Source organism: Papilio machaon, chromosome 1 (genome assembly GCF_912999745.1).
Source record: "Papilio machaon chromosome 1, ilPapMach1.1, whole genome shotgun sequence".
Lineage (NCBI taxonomy): Eukaryota > Metazoa > Arthropoda > Insecta > Lepidoptera > Papilionidae > Papilio > Papilio machaon.
Genome location: NC_059986.1, coordinates 7,410,375 through 7,429,054, shown reverse-complemented (window position 1 = coordinate 7,429,054; position 18,680 = coordinate 7,410,375). Strand labels below are relative to the sequence as shown.

At 34.7% G+C, this 18,680-nt stretch overlaps 5 protein-coding genes across 5 annotated transcripts; 1 reads left to right on the top strand and 4 right to left on the bottom strand.

The window, feature by feature from the left end:
- Positions 1 to 662: 662 nt before the first annotated feature.
- On the bottom strand, positions 663 to 1,622 carry LOC106713304 (small nuclear ribonucleoprotein-associated protein B). Its single transcript, XM_014506072.2, has 2 exons — positions 1,471 to 1,622; positions 663 to 1,296 (listed from the first exon to the last, which is right to left on the bottom strand). Exons 1-2 carry the CDS (start codon positions 1,471 to 1,473, stop codon positions 733 to 735), a joined length of 567 nt encoding a protein of 188 aa, XP_014361558.1. The 5' UTR covers positions 1,474 to 1,622; the 3' UTR covers positions 663 to 732.
- Positions 1,623 to 2,143: 521 nt separating this feature from the next.
- Positions 2,144 to 8,136, bottom strand: LOC106713325. Its single transcript, XM_014506111.2, has 3 exons — positions 8,118 to 8,136; positions 7,194 to 8,025; positions 2,144 to 7,091 (listed from the first exon to the last, which is right to left on the bottom strand). Exons 2-3 carry the CDS (start codon positions 7,824 to 7,826, stop codon positions 4,281 to 4,283), a joined length of 3,444 nt encoding a protein of 1,147 aa, XP_014361597.2. The 5' UTR covers positions 7,827 to 8,025; positions 8,118 to 8,136; the 3' UTR covers positions 2,144 to 4,280.
- A 1,198-nt stretch (positions 8,137 to 9,334) lies between these two features.
- LOC123720996 lies at positions 9,335 to 10,102 on the top strand. The gene is made up of 2 exons (XM_045677909.1): positions 9,335 to 9,533; positions 9,755 to 10,102. Exons 1-2 carry the CDS (start codon positions 9,413 to 9,415, stop codon positions 10,054 to 10,056), a joined length of 423 nt encoding a protein of 140 aa, XP_045533865.1. The 5' UTR covers positions 9,335 to 9,412; the 3' UTR covers positions 10,057 to 10,102.
- A 107-nt stretch (positions 10,103 to 10,209) lies between these two features.
- On the bottom strand, positions 10,210 to 11,559 carry LOC106719774 (putative nuclease HARBI1). The gene is given in 7 exon segments (XM_045680148.1): positions 10,210 to 10,598; positions 10,685 to 10,719; positions 10,721 to 10,770; positions 10,855 to 10,954; positions 11,058 to 11,193; positions 11,196 to 11,247; positions 11,363 to 11,559. Coding segments are annotated over 7 exon segments (951 nt in total). The 5' UTR covers positions 11,552 to 11,559.
- Positions 11,560 to 14,734: 3,175 nt separating this feature from the next.
- Positions 14,735 to 16,875, bottom strand: LOC106720034 (Krueppel homolog 1). Its single transcript, XM_014514586.2, has 2 exons — positions 16,799 to 16,875; positions 14,735 to 16,076 (listed from the first exon to the last, which is right to left on the bottom strand). The coding sequence occupies exons 1-2, from the start codon at positions 16,803 to 16,805 to the stop codon at positions 14,953 to 14,955; spliced, it is 1,131 nt and encodes a 376-aa protein (XP_014370072.2). The 5' UTR covers positions 16,806 to 16,875; the 3' UTR covers positions 14,735 to 14,952.
- Positions 16,876 to 18,680: the final 1,805 nt, after the last annotated feature.

The following is an 18,680-nucleotide window of genomic DNA, read 5'->3' as shown; positions in this document are numbered from 1 at the left end:
ATAGGACCCCATATTATAAGGGGTTGATATACACATATAATTGAGGATACACACAGTAGAGATTCATTTTCCTATGCTCATCTAAGAAAGGGGTGGGAATGGAAAGACGACTAAAATTAAACCTCCAGCACATACTTACCTGATGTACTGAATTGCTTCCATTTCTGTGTGTTCATGATATTTCACTGGTTGAGCTAGATCATTCATGTAATAGATGTTGCGGACAGGTATTGACCACTGTTTAAATTCCACTGCTACAACACATGTAATAAATCTATTGGTCCTATTGAACTCTAAACTGTCCTTGATATAAAAATTTTAATTAAATACTCATCAATAGTACAAACTGGTACACTGGATAAACTCATCACATTTTTTAAATGCCAAATTAAAATCCACACCAACTTACCACAACAGTAATCAATTTTTTTGTGGTTATATATGGCATTCTATTGAAACTATATTTGGAAGTAAACTTGAAATTTAATAGATAGCAAATTCACAGTGAAAATTTTTATTTTATTTATTAACACCTAATGTTAAAGTAATCAATATTTCTTATAAATAAACTTATAAGCCCCAAATACTTTCATCCTCATATTTTGAAAATATTTGTCTTTCATACAATGTCAGTGGCTAAAATTTGATAATTAAACTCAAACTTACTGATGCTTATGGTGTATTCACAAAATGCACTGCAATCTTAACACTAAAAATACACATCACTTAGAACTAGTAACGGCGCATTCCTGGTGGTCCGCGACTGCCGGGACCACCGCGGCCCATTCCTGGAGGTGCTCCCATCATACCCGGTGGAGGGCCTCCCATCAAAGGACCTCCTCGCATCTGAGGAGGCGCTGAAAGCTGTCCTCTCGATCCTGGTGCCATATGTTGCTGTGACGGGCCACCGACTCCTCTCGCTGGTCCTTGAAGACCAGGAGGAGGTCCTCCTGGACCCGCTCCCCGACCTGCTGCTCGGCCTGCTCCTGGGCCACCGATAGCACCTGGTAGAGGAACACGGGGTAAGCCTTCTTCTGGTGGTGGCGGGCCTTCTATTGTAAGAGATACTATATTTTCTCCTCGCAGTAAAACAAAACCCAGTGTTCTCTTTTCTTCTCTGTCCGCAGTTTTACTATTTTTGGACTTAATTTTCCTGAATTCTTCGCAATCCCCGAGTATTAAATTCATGTGTTTATCAAATGCTTTAAAAGTTCCTATGAACGTCCTAGAATCTTGTAAAATTACTCTTACTCTATAGTTAATATGCTGTTGCATTTTATTGTTCTTTCCGATCGTCTGGAATAAAAAAAAATAACATAGTAACTCATAATTTAATATTATAGACTCATACATTAGTTTTTGTTATAAAATCAAATATCATAATAAAAACAAAATAACTTCAAGGCATCAAAAATAAAGTGCACTTTATACTGTTGATCCATCACAAAGGTAAAATATAATGATACTTGCCATTTTTAGATAGTGATTATTACGCTAAAATAAGATAAATGCAACAACTAGCGAGAAAACAAGAATTGTGAAATGGAACCGGCGGCTTTTTTCATTTGTTTGACATTACAACACAAATATGGCGCCGTTACCAAACATAAGCGTCAAGCTCGGTGTTGGCAGTTCTATAATGTTTAGAAATTGGATGACTATTAGTTTTATGTTTTTATTCACTTGAATAAAATAAAAAACGATCACTATTTAACAAAATAATACTTATTAAAAATATGGTTATGGTTAGCTAGCAATACTCAAAACACAGAATTAGTGAATCTAACTAATGCCTTAATAATAGCTCGATCTCATTTACATTGTTTCGATTTTTTGGGGGGGGGGTCGTAATTTAATTTGAAGTTAAAAGTAGAAAACCGTAAAAACTGCATAGGTTAGGTTAGGTTTGGAACATTTTAAATTAAATCGATAACAAACAACATAAGTTTGTAACATTTTTAATAAAAAGAAAAAAAAGCTAAAAAAAAATTGAGAGATGTCAAGGGACACCCGGATGGAACGAAGTTCCTTTCGATTAATCAGTGAAGGAATTGTAATAAAATTTTTTTTTTTTTAGTTATAATAATTATTTTTTTTATTATTAACAGATATAATGTTATATAAACTTAATCAGTAGGGTCAATTTTTGTAATAATTGGCTTGTGGTAACTGAAGTAGGAAACATATGTTTGGGATTCTATTTTATTTAAATGTCTTGAAAAAATTACATCAATGGTAGTATTATATTTTGTTGTTGATTCTGCTGGATTATTGTTAATTCTTAAATCAAATTCTTCCTCTAGAATCTGTAGCAATGGTTTTGATTTTTCATTACTGAAGTTGATGTTAAAATCACCGGCTAAAATGAGTGGACCTTTATCTAAATTTTTGTTGTATCTGCTAAGCGTTCGAGATACATCTTTAGAATACTCTAGCAATGCTCGATGAATGAACTCCTGAATATCTATTAATTTGTTATTTGGTGAGACATATATGACTGCCATGATTAAGGTAACACCGTTTTCCATTACACACTCTGCTGAACATAAATCTGCAACACTTGTACGTCTTACGTGCAAGTCCTGAATATTGTTCATTATGACCGACATATTTGGTGTTACAAGATTGGTCGTATCATTTATGTTGTGATATATCGCATCTCCATCTGAACGAACAAAATCACGTTTAAAGTGGGTTATACAATTAAAATTCGGTATATCACATTCTTCTCGATTGTCCAACCATGTCTCTGATAATAACAAAATGTTCGTTTTTTCTGTAACAGAGTCTATTAAATCAACTGAATGTTTACGAAGGCTTTGGACGTTGAACGTACACAATGAAATGCCTTTATCTCTAGTAATGAAATCAATGACAGATTTTGCCTTCGTTTCAAGCTTATTTAATGACAATCTCTGAAACTCTTGTATTAGAGATATTGTTGATGAAGCTTGTACTCGATTATGATGAAATCGAAATTTAGTTACATCATCATCAAATGTTACGATAAATAAACCTTCGATGCTTGTTACACGAGAGAGAGCACCATAAACAAGTTGTTGTGGATGTATTTTGTCATACTCGTAAACAATTTGATCAAATGCTCCACCTTGTGATTTATGAATAGTCATAGCACAAGCAGAAATTATGGGAAAGTGTTTACATTTAACAGTAACTGCTTTATTCCTTGTCATGGTTATGTTGGATGTTCGCCATTCAATAGGTACAGCAGCATTATTAACTTTGCTTTGGACAGCTAGTAAAGCAGCTTTTTTTCTTGCTTTTTGTCCAACCTTTGCTGATCCACAGAATTCGAGCCAAACTCTGCAAACTACGTTGTCCTCATTGAAGTCTAGGTGAATTCATTTACCAACGGCACCATTAACTAATCCATCACTTACATCAATATTTGTTGTGATAAGATAATACTTTCCTTTTACAAAAGTGATTTGGTAAGGTAATCCCCCAGAATCGATGACAGATTTTTTGTGTAGTTGTAATCTAAAAGAACCTTCTTGTTGATTGTTAGTTCCAGTTATTATATCCTTTGCTATTGAGATGACCTTATCTGGAGCTTCTTGCAAAATTGAATTGTTGTAACTGTCTACAGCGACATTAGTATAAAATAAACGAACACCATGAGGACTTAATTGTCGAGTTTGTTCTTTTTTGAAAAATCTTGATTCGATAATTTCTAATTGAAACTGTTCCAAAACTTCGCCATTGCCAATCTTTGTAAGTATTAATGAAAATGCAGCATTAGCCTGTCTCATGACTTGCGTTAGTTCAAAAAATGTAAGACCTTGCCATAAATGTAGACCAACCATTCTCGTTTTAATAAGTTTATATATCAATGTTGCCCTTAGTTAGTAGTAGGGGCTCAGTTTTCCGCAACTCCACGACAAGCGTGTACTTTGCGTGAGAAATGTTGCCCTTACTGGTGGAGCCTGGCGTAAATCACCAATTAAAATGACGCCAATGCCGCCAAAATCAACATTATGATTTGCAGTAATTTGTTTTAAGCGCAAATCAATTTTGGCTAACAGTTCTGCGCTGATCATGCTGATTTCATCAATAATCAATACTTTGACGTATCTAAAAGAGATATCTGTACAAAAGTAACATTTCAGATGATAATGGCAATAGTTTAGAAATCGAAATTTTAAGAGCAGTATGAACCGTAGTACCATCAATTGCCACAGCAGCTTTACCAGTAGATGCGCAAACTATATACGAATTACAGTAACCATCATTGTCAATATATCTATTGTAGATTTCCATTATAAGTTTAATAACAAAAGTCTTGCCACTGCCTGCTGGACCAGTGAAAAAAATAAATCTTGAAATGGTTGCTGATTTTGTGTTTGAAGATTAGATATAATATGCATTAAAAGTTCTTTTTGCTCACTGTTAGCCGACCTCATTAAGTCGTAGAATTGTTGAGTATCCATTGTATTTTCTCTTTTTATTGCAATAGCACCAAGTTCGCTGAGTGTAGCATTTCGTATATCAGCATTAACGTCAGAATTAACATCCTGTAGTAATCTTGCATAATATGGATCTTCTTCAAATTTGACATTAGCTTCGTTTCGCAACTGTTCGTCTTCATTGTCATCATCTCTACCTAACTGTCTACAAATTTCAAGTGTTTTTTCTAGGTCTAAATTACATTCAAACTCTTTCCTACGTTCTAAAATCAAGTTTTTATTATCTTCATAAATTTGAATGAATTTATTTTCAGCAAGAACTTCATTATCTTCACTTCTAAAAGGAATGTGTAATAACACCATTTCTCGTCTATAATCGTTGAAATTGTTAGCCATATCATAGTTATGGTATCTAATAACTCTAGACATTTTTCTTTTGTAGTACTCTCCGTGTTTTCTCATACTATAATTAGCAACAAATTGAGCTAATGTTACATTTTCAAGAATTTCAGGCCTTTTTTCGTACTTATCGAACCAATTTTCCTTCCATATATTTGTATAGTCATCATCTAAATCACTTAGCTCTTTTAAGGTTTTTATTATTTTCTGACGTTCTGTTGGGTATATCGTTGGTATGTAAACTGTTGGTACAGATGATTTAGCCATTGGTTCGCGTAATAAATACCAAGCTGCTTCTTGTGCAGGCATTTCCACAGCATTAAGTAAATCAATACTTAATTTCTTTGTAATATCTACGATATCAAATTCGGGATTCTCGTCCATAGTTTGAATAATCATCCGTTGTAAATTACTTATGCCTCTATTATGTTTATTAACATATTCAACTACATAAGCAGCACAGGCATATTCGTCTTGAATTATTTGAAAATCCATGTTAGATTGTAAGCAACAAAATACAAATGGGTTAAAAGTATTATGCCATTTTTCAGATGGCGTCCTCCGGTAAAGCAACTTCGGTCGAACTATACCAGCACGGATAATGTTATAATAATGTTCATCGGAAACAATATTATTATGAGTATAGTAATGTTCAAAATTGTCGTAATCAAAATTTTCTAAATTAGTTTTAAGTAACTGGTAATGTCTTTTATACTCTTTAAACTGATCTGCAGAATAATCAGAATCTGTGTCTTTCATTGGCATTAATGTTATTGTGTTACGTGACGGTAAAAAAGGTGCTCCAAATCTACAGTTATCTTTTTTATTAGGATCCATTTTTTTATAGCATGTGAATGTGTGCTTATGTGTTTGCAGTTTAATATTTCCAGATGCGTCTGATTCGGATACTGAAACTAATTTCTCAACCATTTCATTAAAATCTTTGGAGTTATTTAATAAATTGACTGGAGCATTATCCAACCACAGAAATATATGAGCATGAGGACTTCCACGGTGGAATTCAATTCTCTTAAAGTAATGTTTCACTCTATATTTACCAAATGGATTTCCTGTTTTTTTTGACTCCAATATTCTCAATAAAGAATTTACTAACTTATTAAAGTATATTGCACAAGTAACTGCATCTTCGTTTACTAATTGAGCTTTGTGTACATATAACATGTCTTTCAAGGACTCATCATTAATTTCTACTCCATTATTTTTTAGTTTGTACAACAATTTAAGCAAATCTGTCCATCCTGTTTCATTAGCACTAAGTGTCATAAAAGCAGTTGGAGCTCCAAATTGTCTCATCGTTGCGAAAAGATCTTTTTTTCTGTCTGCCCAATACCACGCAGAATTTGGTATACAACGAAGAAAAGCAAGATTACTTTCGAAACAACTGTTAATGTAATCTTCAGATTGTATATTCTCTTTAGTAATTTTAGTATCATGTCCAACATGTTTAAATGCAACACTAACAGAACTACTGACTCTCTGTCTCATGATTTTCGCCGCTACATACAGAAGATGTTGTGGGTCAGTAGCACGGCGATCTGTACGCCTAAGTTCACTGGTAGCTTGCATAAATGAAGTAACATTGCATCCATCTTTATACGTTCGAAATTTTCCACCGTAAATATTTGGAAATGAAAGCTCTTCGGCATATTTATCAAACAAAACACTATGTGCCATGTGCAACATTTTATTCTCGTCCCACATAAGAGTTTGTTGTTGAGCTGTGACATTATCTTCCATTTGAACATGTTCACTTATATTATCCATTTCCATTTCTGCATCAATTTGATAAGAATTTAGATTTGCTTCGTTTATTGTTATATTTTCATGAATATAAAGTGGAGTTGTTACTAGATAATCTAACCATTGTTTAATGTGTCCTTTATTAATAAGTCCATGAACATAACTAGTTTTGTGGATTAATTTCTTCTTAATGTGGACATAAAAACAGTGATCATCTTCAATATGTCTTGGCAATTGGTTCACCATTGTATCAACTTCTACAGGAACATTAATAATTTGTCCGTAAATGCCATATTGACCGTTAACATGTCTAAGTCTCCTTATTTGCATGAAGGGAATTCTCGGTGATATAAGTCGCTGCTCAATAAGATTCAATGTTGGCAAATGTGGTGGAATTATCGGAAATGAAAAACCATTGTACGTTGATAGTAGTGGAATTTTTCCTTTATCCATAGCCTTCTTACACGTAGAGCATACTTGGACAGTAGTACCACGTACGTAATTCTGAAAAAATAGAATAATTTTAACAAATAACAACAATAGTGAACTAAGCAATGTTGCACATTGTTATAATTTATTGAATGTTGTATAAAATAATTATATTACCAGCAATATCAATTGTAGAATATCATCATGTACGCCAGTAGTACTTTTTAAGTCATTTTTCCACCAAAGTCTATCGCAAACAGCACAAGAATGACCAAAAGAATTTTTTTTGAATATATTATAAAATTGCAGATGACCAAGGATTTCTTCATAATATTTTGTATATTTTGGAACTGTATTATTAATGTCGTTCATTCCTACGTTGAAAGTAGCAATATCAGCATCATGTTCATCGTTATCATCTCCACTAAGTTCATCATCGAACGATGTTAGGGAAGATATTTTTTCTGTACGTTGATTTTCTGCTATATTATTAATATTCATTTCTTCAACTTGAATTAATGGTGTGAAATGTACGTTTCGAAGATGTAAATGTATGAAATTTTGCAAGTCATTGACTCTGAAATGAAGGAATTGCATTTCTCCTATGTTAGTTCTACTGTTAACATAGTAATTATGTACACAAACATTCTGATTATACACTTTAGCAAATATTTCTATACAATCCATTTCTGCATACTCTGTTTCACTGCTGAGAATTGACCTTGCACCATTTGGATTGATGCATGAGTTGACGAAGGGCGAAGCAAGTAGTTGTTGCCTTATTTGTAAAGGTGACATTGAGAGATTCATAATTTTTATTATAGAAAAAAAGAAACAATTTCCATCTGTAGGAATGTTGACATCTTGATAATAGATTCCTTGTGGCTGTGCACAGTTTCTAAACTGTTGATATGGAACGTGAATTGAATTATTTTGCTGCGTTTCTTCTGCATTATTACGTATTTCTTCTGGATGTTTACATATTTTTGCACTGCAATTATCTCGTGATCTAAAATTAACCAATCAAAAAATATTGATAAAAATGACATCATATTTTACTCCAAAAATATACCTTAGAAACATAAAAAAAAACATACTTACACATCTGAATGATGATTTAAAGTTTTTAAAGCCTGTAATTTCTTTTTCCTTTCGTAATATTCTTTATTTCTTTGTTTATCAGTTTTAGGTATTTTTTTACTTTTTTGTTTCTTTAATTTCTGCGCTTCATAATATTTTTTTCTTCTTTCTGCATCAGTTTTAGGTTTTTTGGCTGGTAATTGATTACTACATTCGAATGATCTCTCTGCAGTTATGTTTTGTACCATTGTATTTTGTAATTTCTTTCTCTCACGATATTCTCTACATCTTTGTGCATTTGTCTTTTTCCTTTTCCTTGATGTTATAGTTTGTACCTCTGTAGTCGATGCTTTAGTTGATTCGCTATTAAAATAAAAAAGCAAAAAAAATGTACATACACACACCGAAACATTTATATATATTTACATATATATATATATAACATATATATACTCTCTCGACTTTGTAAACACAACATATAGGCTAGAACACGCACGGCTTGCTAAATATATACGTTCTGTTTCAATAGAAATTATTAAGGAATGACGTCTTATAATCATTTATTAAAGGCCAAGTTGTTTGCCAGAACAAAATTTTACCAGTGTCCTAAAGCTGAATTAAATTTTACCAAAATCGCACCCCAGGGGTCTACCTGGACCCCATGGGAATCCACCTCCTTTTTCCTGCTGTTAGGTTTGCTGTTACTAGTGCAACAGATAACAAAGGTAACGGCGACACCTCACTCTATGTGGCGGTTATTTGTATATTAACAACTGACCTGGCCACTAGTGTTTCCGTTGACTCAAATATTTTTATTCGATAAGAAAATTGGATACGGTTTAACGAAACATTTTCAAAGGATTCTGATGATTTTTTTTAATACTCACGTAGTTAAAAAAAGTTTTCGGGGAGTTTTGAGGATCGGGAATTATTTATTAAGAAAAGTCAATTTTGTAATATTATTTTACTTAAGAATAAACACATAATAAAAAGGAAATGGGCGAAAATTAATAGGGCTGCTCAAGCTACGGGTGGTGGGTCTGCACTTCAATTATCATTAACAGATTTAGAAAATCGAATAATGCAGATAATTGGAGTTCAGGCAGCTACAGGGATGGCAGTAAATGAAGCTGGATTTGGATTCAATACTTCAGTTAGTTTATTTAATTTAAAATATTTTTGTTTTACTTCTTGTTAATCCACTAATACTAACAATATAAATGTGAATTTTTCTGGTTTTGTATGTTTGTATTAATTTGAGTGTAATTTGAAATGTATATAGCTAATATCCAGGATTAACACATGTACACCTTTTTATGCTTTTTAAGGAAAAAAATGAAACAGAAATGAAAAAAAATGTTACATCCTCTGATGTAGAGGTCTGTAGCTTGACTGACAATGTGCAGTTACAATACACTCCAATTGATGTTACAAATGGTAAATTACGTTCTCTAGATTTATGTATAAAAACTAGCTGTCGCCGATGTTGGCCGATTCTCAGACCTACTGAATATGCTCACAAAATTTCATGAGAATCGGTCAAACCGTTTCGGAGGAGTACGGTGACGAAAACTGTGACACGAGAATTTTATATATAGAAAAATATATCATGTTTATAATTTCTTAACACATATATTTTACATAATTAATATTTCCAGAAGATTGGAATGTTCCTGGGACGAGTCAGCAACCCACGGTGGCTCCTTCTCCAAAACTATGGAAGCCTCCTCCAAAAAAGAAAACGAAAATGGACAAGACTGCATTGTTATTGAAAATGTTACGTGAGAATGAGGCAAAAGCAAGAGAATCTGAGAATGAAAGAGTTAGTTTAGTGTTAGAGCTTGAGAGAGAAAGGATACGACAGCGTGATGTAGAGCTTCAGTTGCAAGCTCAATTGTTGGAGGTAATGAAAGAGATTTTAAAAGTGTTGAATAAATTTGTGGATGACAGAAATAAATGATGATAGGAATGGATGTTCATAAATGTTTTGAAAGGTGATCTCTTTGATGAACTGAATAAAAGTATTTATTAGTATTACATAAATTTATAATTAATTAATTACATCTAATAATAGTTTATAAATTGAGAATTAAGTTAAAGTTAAATTAAAAAATTAAATATTATGGAGTCTACTAATTTTATCAATAAGAACATTTCTAAAAGTTCTACCCCGAAGTATATCATCTCCATAACATTCTTGTAGAGCTACCTCAGATGTATTTGTACTTTGCTCAACAACTTCTTGTGGATCTGGCACCGAAAAGTCATTTGCTAGGTTGTGTAAAACACAACATGCCATGATTATAGCACACCTCTCAGGATTATAATGGAGGGTGCAATCCTTACTTAGACAACACCACCTATTCTTAAGTCGCCCAAATGTATTTTCAATGACCACTCGTGCTTTTCCATGAACAGTTGTGTAGACTGCTTCAGGACTCCCTTCAACAGCATTGGTAACAGATGTCATCAACCAAGGCTTTTGGGAATATCCAGAATCACCTGAAAAAATAGTATTTTAGTATTATTTATGTACTTTAAACATTATATTCTTAATCACTAATAATTAATACATATTTTATTTTTACCTAATAACCACACTTGTTCATTGTTTCTATGTACCTCCACCATACTTAGCATTCACATTAAGTATGCAACAGTCGCTATCACAAATCTGAAAATAATATGTTTATATAAAAAATTATAATTAAAATGTAATTAAAGTATAATTTAAATGTAAGTTTAGCTGATTAATTACCATTTGTACATTTAAAGAGTAAAAGTGTTTTCTACAGTAAAAATGATGTTCGATTTCACTGCTTGGAGAAAATATATGAAATGCCAATTTGGTGTAAAATCTATAACATTAACAATATATATTTCATCACTTCTTTTGATTTTTGAATACACAAATCAGATTGTTTACGATCAAATAAAGAAAAAAATATTGCCATCACATACTTCTTTTTTATCAAGTCCCTCTGTGATCTTGTTATTGGGAATTTTATAAAATAATTAATTAATCCAGGAGTTGTCAGGGCATCTGTTACTTCCCTTACATATTTACTAACAGTTGTTTGCCCTAAATATTTCCCTCTCCAACCAGTCGTTGGTATGATCCAGTGGCATAAAAAGACAAAGCACATAAAACCTGCAATGAAAAGATAATATTTTATAAAACTTTATTAGCATGCAAGAAAATAATATTTTGTTTGCTTTGAATTAGAGATAAATAACAGTGATTAGAGAAATAATATATGGAGTACCTTTTCTTCTAAGCTAATTTTTTTGGTAGATTTTATACTTGTTTTCTGGTGGAGTTTAGCACACAAAAACTTAAAAGCTGATTTACTCAGACGAAACCTATTCTTAAACTCTATGTCACTGAGATTTAGAAGGTTAAATCTTCTTCTATTTAAAGATCTTCTAGTAATTTCCCTAGAAAAGAGGTACATATATTTTAAAATTTTATATGAAACTGAACTATTTAAATATGATTTCATTAATTCTAATCAGAATTTTATGTAATTATTATATTCTAATTAGAATTTATTTAATTGTATAACAATAATAATATTTATTATTGTGTAGGCCAATTCATATTTTAAATAATATCCGAAGATAATTATTTTTATGTTTTTAAGTACTTTTGTATTTTATAAACTCACTACACAAGTATATACCCACTCTCCTCCATAGAATGAATAAAAATTTGAATTTAGTTAAAAGTTGTTAATTAACTAATCATAACCTTACCTTGTATCCCCATGACTTCATTGTCAATATTTTCAATTAATTCACTTAAAATATAATAATATAATGGCACACGACGACTTTTTAATAAAGATAACATAATTTTTGTACGAATAACGTCTCAAATACAAATGAAATAACTTTAAATTGTCAAGACAAACGTTCTCGAAACTTTTTTCACCATCAAAATCTAAGTGACCGTATGTCAAAAAAAGATTCTTGCTTCCATTTTCATACATTTGACTATGTGACAACATCATTCTCGATACATTTACATTACGATAGTTAGCTAAAAGTGTTTGTGCTTCCAAATTTAGTTCCTTTAACGTTCGATAGAGGCGCTGTTCATGTTTTCATACAAAAAGGCAACTCGATACATTTACATTACCGTACGTCAAAATGTTCGTGTTAAAATATGATTTGTTTTTGAATTTATTAAAATTATGACGCGTACACTTGATAAATACACAAAATGTGGAGATTATAATGCGTATGACTTGGTTAGCACAATAATAAAGAGAGGTTATAGTGCCGACTTGCTAAAAATACAAAAGCATTTTTATTATCTCTACTTACCTAACTCCATCAGCAATATCCGGAACTTGTGCAGAAACACTGTCAGGATTCATTATTATTATTTTATTTTTTATTATTTACAAAAACCTGTATACACTCAACAAAAATAATCGTCGCAACACCACACTGTTCAATGCGAAATAGAAATGAAAATATCTGACTTGCTTTCTCTAAGAGAGAGAGAGACAGACAGAGAAACATGCGACGCCGCACAGCTTACAATAGCTTACTATAGCAAAAAGTGTCGTGACAACTTTTCATAAGAATTTTTTCCGTCTAGCTAGTTTTTTCACAACGCGCGATAAGGAACTTCGTTCCAATAACGGAAATGTTTGTTCTGTATATTATAAACTAGCTGTGCCCGCGACTTCGTCTGCGTGAAATACTGTTTTCGGGTAGCATTTTTTGGCTTATTATTTTACTTAACCGATGTACTATTCATTGATGTATGGATGAAGAAAACCATAGAGAGAGGTGTGCCTGGACCGCGCCAAATATAGGTCCTTAGTTTCTGCCTACCCCTCTGGGTTACACTCGTGACTTTTGTTGTTGTTGTGGTGGTTTTTAACTTAAACTTATAAACAATTACAGCAACATATTAAACTTACAAAACATTCACATAAACATAATATATTCTCATACAAACTTTCATTCCCTATGCCTTTTTATAATATTGCACCGTTGAGGTAAAATTTTTACAAACTTTAAATGTCCTATTTATTTATGTCAAATTAAATAAGCAGCCTTAGAAAGAAGTTTCAAGCTTCTAACTGTAAAAATGACGATACTTACATACAAAATACCACCCGCACTTTCAACCCCTTACAAACCTTTTTTCGCGCTAAAAAGTAGCCTACGTTCTTTCTGAGGCCCAAGACTGAATATTAGTAAGGGTAACAGCAAAACGTATTAAACAAAACATTCACCAAAATCTAAAATATTCCGAAACAAAATTTCATCCCTTATTGTTATTTAGCACCCTTGGGGGTAACATTTTTTTAAACATTCAATTTCATATTTATTTATATCATATTAGCAACCTTAAAAATAAGTTTCAAGCTTCTAACGGCAAAAATGACGATAATTCCATACAAACTTTCATCCCCACTTTCAACCCCTTACAACCCTTTTTTTCGTGTTAAAATGTAGCCTATGTCCTTACTCAGGCTCTAGACTAAATATTGGTAAGGGTAACAGCAAAACATTAAACAAAACATTCACCAAAACCTCACCTATTGACAAACAAAATTTCAACCCTTATTGTTATTTAGCACCCTTGGGGGCAAAGTTTTTACAAAAATTTAATTTAATTTTATTTCTATCAAATTAGCAGCCTTGAAAATAAGTTTCAAGCTTCTACCTGTAAAAATAACGATAATTCCATACAAACTTTCACCCCCACTTTCTACCCCTTACAACCCCTTTTTCGCGTTAAAATGTAGCCTATGTCCATCCTCAGGCTCTAGACTATCTGTGTACAAAATTTCATTTAAATCGGTTTAGTAGTTTTGGCGTGAAAGCGAGACAGACAGACAGAGTTACTTTCGCATTTATAATATTAGTAAGGAAGTAAGGATTAGACCAGTTTCTATTATAAAAAAAAACATTTTTTTTTCTTTTCTTTGAAATTATAATTACGACCCCAAAAAAACTTCAAATAGTGTAAAAGAGATCATTTTCTATCGTTTAAAATTAATCTTATGAAAATTCGTCATGATTCACAATTGTAAAATTTTACCTAAAAACAGCATATACTGAACATATTTACTTGTACTACCTACCTAGGTCATAACTAAATTTCAATAGAAATTATTAAGGAATGTCGTCTTATAATCATTTATTAAAGGCCAAGTTGTTTGCCAGAACAAAATTTTACCAGCGTTCTAAAGCTGAATTAAATTTTACCAAAATCGCACCCCAGAGGTCTACCTGGACCCCATGGGAATCCACCTCCTTTTTCCTGCTGTTAGATTCGCAGTTACTAGTGCAACACATAACAAAGGTAACGACGACACCTCACTCTATGTCGCGGTTAATTTGTATATTAACAACTGACCTGGCCACTAGTGTTTCCGTTGACTCAAATATTTTTTATTCGATAAGAAAATTGGATACGGTTTAACGAAACATTTTCAATGGATTCTGATGATTATTTTTAATACTCATCACGTAGTTAAAAAAAGTTTTCGGGGAGTTTTGAGGATCGGGAATTATTTATTAAGAAAAGTCAATTTTGTAATATTATTTTACTTAAGAATAAACACATAAAAGATAAATACAAAAGTAATTCTAATAAACAATGACGTTACAATTAATCTAATTAAAAAACTAATTAGTCTTTTACCAAGTTATAGATAGAAACAACCATTCTTGCACGTACCATATTTGGAAAATTTGCAAATAACCACATTTACACCATACTAAACAGTACAAATTAACAAACACTACCATCCTCATATACAGCCTTCAATTAGAAATCTTACGACTAACATGTAACATTTAATTACAAATTGAAACGTAAGTGATGCTAGGAGAGGCCGGCGGCGGCGGGCGGCGCGAATTGTATCACCGACGTGTGGCGCACCGCGGGCACCGACACCGGCGCGGACGCGGACGCGGACAACGAATCGTGATAAGGAATAAGCTTTCGCTTTCTAGGAGGGAGAGAGGAAGGAGCGAGAGTGAATTGTAGGTTGGTCGTGGGGGGCGAGGGGGACGGAGATGGAGTGGAGGCTGGGGTTGGGGTGACTATGGGTGCGGGCGCGGGGTCGGCTGCAGGGACGATGGCCGGCGAGGCGGCGGCAGCAGGAACGACCGTGATGGTGCAAGGCGGCGACGGCGGCGAGCTCGGCGGCGTCGGTGGCATCTGCTGCAAGGCCACCTTCACGAGGTCACACATCGGGTTGCCGTTGCCGGCAACAGGGACGGTAGATAACGATGCAGCCGCTCGAGGTGTTTCCGCTCCGTGCTCTTTGTATATGTGAGCTTCCATTTGCTTCTTCGTGTTAAAGGTACCGTCGCAGACCGTGCATCGGTAACAGCGCTCGCCGTAGTGCTGAAAGCGGTGTAACTTGAGCACGTGGTTGTATCCAAAGTCTCGCAGACAGATATCGCAAGTGTAGGGCCGCTCGCCGGTGTGGGTGCGAGAGTGCACCTTGAGCTGCTTCGAACACGTGAACCCCTTCCCGCAGCCCGGCGCCGGACAGCGGTATGGTTTTTCTCCTGTGTGCGTTCTCATATGAATGACTAGCTGGCCGGACTGAATAAAGGTTTTATGGCAGTGCTGGCAAGCGTGTGGTCTCTCGCCCGTGTGAATGCGGGCATGACGATGAAGTTTTCCCGAGTGTTCGAAGGCGGCGCCGCAAACGCTGCAGCGGTACGGCCGCTCCTTGGTATGAATTCTTCGGTGAACTTGCAAATTCTCCTTAACACTGAACATCTTGTGGCAGTATTCGCACTCGAAAGGTCTTTCGCCCGTGTGGGTCCGGTAGTGGCGGACGAGCCGCGCCGGCACGGCGAAGGTCTTGTGACAGACGTCGCAGCGGTGGGCATCGGCAGCGACGCGGTGCGAGCGGGCGTGGGCGGTGAGTGCGCTGCGGGTTGACAGCGTCAGCCCGCATTCCCCACACTGGTGCATGCGTTCCTCTTCACCTGCCGAACGAATAATGTCGATTTCAAGAGATTGCGCATAACTCATTATTTGTTCTACGGCTATTATACAATATTTATTTTATTGCTTGCGTTCAAACGCGACGACCGTTCACAGTGCAATGTCTGTTGTGTACGGCATGCGGCGATCAGGAAAATCAGGATGCACATACGGGGCCATAAAGGGGCACGAACGGGTAGAGAGGAGCGAGGAACGAGGCGGAGTGAATGTCCTCCGATTGCACGTGGAGGCCGGTACCGTGGTTTCGGCGCGGCGGAGCCGCGGTGCGCGCCTCCACGTGTTTGGGCCGCCGACCCCGTATCCGCACCGCCCCTCCCCCCGCTACCCCGCACTCTCCCCACTTTCGTTTTACTCGTGAACTCGTACAATACACTAATATTATATGTGTAGTGTATGGGTATGGTTTTCCTAATTCATGTTATCTGTTTATACATCTACTCTGGATCTACATTATATGGATATAGTAGTATAAATATGATAGTTATGTTTTTAACACATGATAAGTAACGAGATGTTGGTAAAACGTGTAGTAAAAATATGTATTAAAAATAGAACACACGGCACATTTTAAATTCGCAACATAATTAAGCACCAAATAAAAAGGCAAGTACAGAATATTATACCTATTATAAAAGAAAAATAACTTAAAATAAACTAACTTTAAAATATACTGTAGAATAATAAGCAATAGTAAAGAACTCACCTATCATTAGGCAATGATTATTGATAATTCGTCAAGCGCGGTTCAATGGCGTCAGTGTTGGTGTAGGTTGCGTACCACGACACAAACGCTGGGTGGCGCGCACTCGTTGACGGTCCACGGCCGAATGCGGAATTCGCGAGCCGGAGCCAGCGCAAGTGTCCTCCGCTCTCCTCTACGCCGCGCACACAGGCACAGCCGGACACCGCGCCGCACTATGCCTCCACCACGCTTTGCTCGTGCCGACACCGACACGCTTGCTCTGTGCCTGTGTGTGCAGCGACCACTGATAGCTTTGGTGAATTTAACGACACAAAAGTATCTTCAGTGCCCCAATAATATAAATTACTTAGGTTTGCAACAAATCGTTTTAAAATACGTTTGTTTAACGTAAAAAAAATCTTCTTTACCTAGAATTTCACCGAAAACTGTAACTTATATGTGTACCTATATATATGTTTTTGTACCTTATATGTTTTCATTTGAATCTAATGCAATTCATACTTATCTCCAATGCAGGATTTTATTATAGTTTGTTGTCTTCATTCTGTTCTGACTGTACCAGCCCCTTGTTGCAATACTTAAATGAAACAAAAAAGAAAAGTATTTTCCTACACACTTGTTTTTTTTTCTTTTTTTTTGGGTCAGAAACAGTACTCAAAATACTTTGCAAATTTTCATTACAATAGGATCAATAGCTTAGGCTAGGCTTAGCTAATCAAAAAGTTAAATCATAATTTTATCTTACTAATATTATAAATGCGAATGTTTGAATGAATTAATGGATGTTTGTTTGAAGGTACCTCCGGAACGGCTCAACGGATCTCGATTAAATTTGGCATAGATGTAATAGTGAAGAACACATAGGCTACTTATTATGTTTTTTTTAATTCCGCGTGGGCGGGGTCGTAAGCGACAGCTAGTATGTAATATGTATATTTTATAAGATTTAATTACTAATTTTAATAACAAATTTTCATATTTTCAAGGGGGACAATAATTAATAAAAAAACTACATATATAACTATATAATTACATAAAAGAATCAAGAAGTAGGTACCTACATACATATCATCTTTGTACAAATACGTTATATATTTTTATCATATAAAACAAAAAAAAATGTATTAAAAACATAATATACTAAAAAAGTATTTTACACGGAGCCGCTGGTGTTGGGTCAGGAACAATAATAATGCATGTATAGCTATAGTGGAACGTGTAAACGCGACAGACTGCCGCGGCTGAAGGTTGGGCGAGCGGGCGCGCCACGTGGAGGCGCACCGCGGTTTCGCAGCGCGTGTGAACTCTCGATAGCAGCGCGCGTGCGTGACTCCTCCGTCCCTCTTGTCCCTCTAGCCCCGGCCTCGCCCGTGCTTATACTTCGTGTCTGCCTGTCTAGGGCAATGTATATGGCATAAAGGTCGATGTGATCCAAACGAAAATTCCTTATGATGCCCGGCTCCGCATACCGTAATTATTATTAGAGTAATCTTTACTTGAATACGTAGTTCGTAATATATTTTTTATATTGCGAGTAACATAACGTATTGTAAAAATTAAATATAAAAAAATACATATGAAATATGTTTATAGATACATGATAAGTCACCCGGCATTCTCGTACTAAATTTAAAAAACTTTGTTTGAAAATATCTTTGTATTTTTTTTTGATGCAACTAAAACATAGAGTAGCGCTTTTTAAAAAAATAGTAGATAGTACCTATAAAAGGAAATAAAATTGATAACATGTATGTGTATATTTTTGCACAAATATCGACAAAATTTAATCGGGTTTTATATAACTAAATTGCATAACGTTCCCCGTAACAGCTGATAACGATGTCACAAAATTGTAGTATCAAATGATAAAGATAAAAATTTA

Excerpts from the sequence above, each read along its gene's own strand:
- LOC106713325 (XM_014506111.2), bottom strand. The coding sequence starts at position 7,826 with ATGAATCTCTCAATGTCACCTTTACAAATAAGGCAACAACTACTTGCT. Across the intron at positions 7,092-7,193 it reads TTCTACAATTGATATTGCTG|AATTACGTACGTGGTACTAC; the intron begins GTAATATAATTA and ends CTATTTTTTCAG.
- LOC123720996 (XM_045677909.1), top strand. The coding sequence starts at position 9,413 with ATGCTTTTTAAGGAAAAAAATGAAACAGAAATGAAAAAAAATGTTACA. Across the intron at positions 9,534-9,754 it reads TCCAATTGATGTTACAAATG|AAGATTGGAATGTTCCTGGG; the intron begins GTAAATTACGTT and ends TAATATTTCCAG.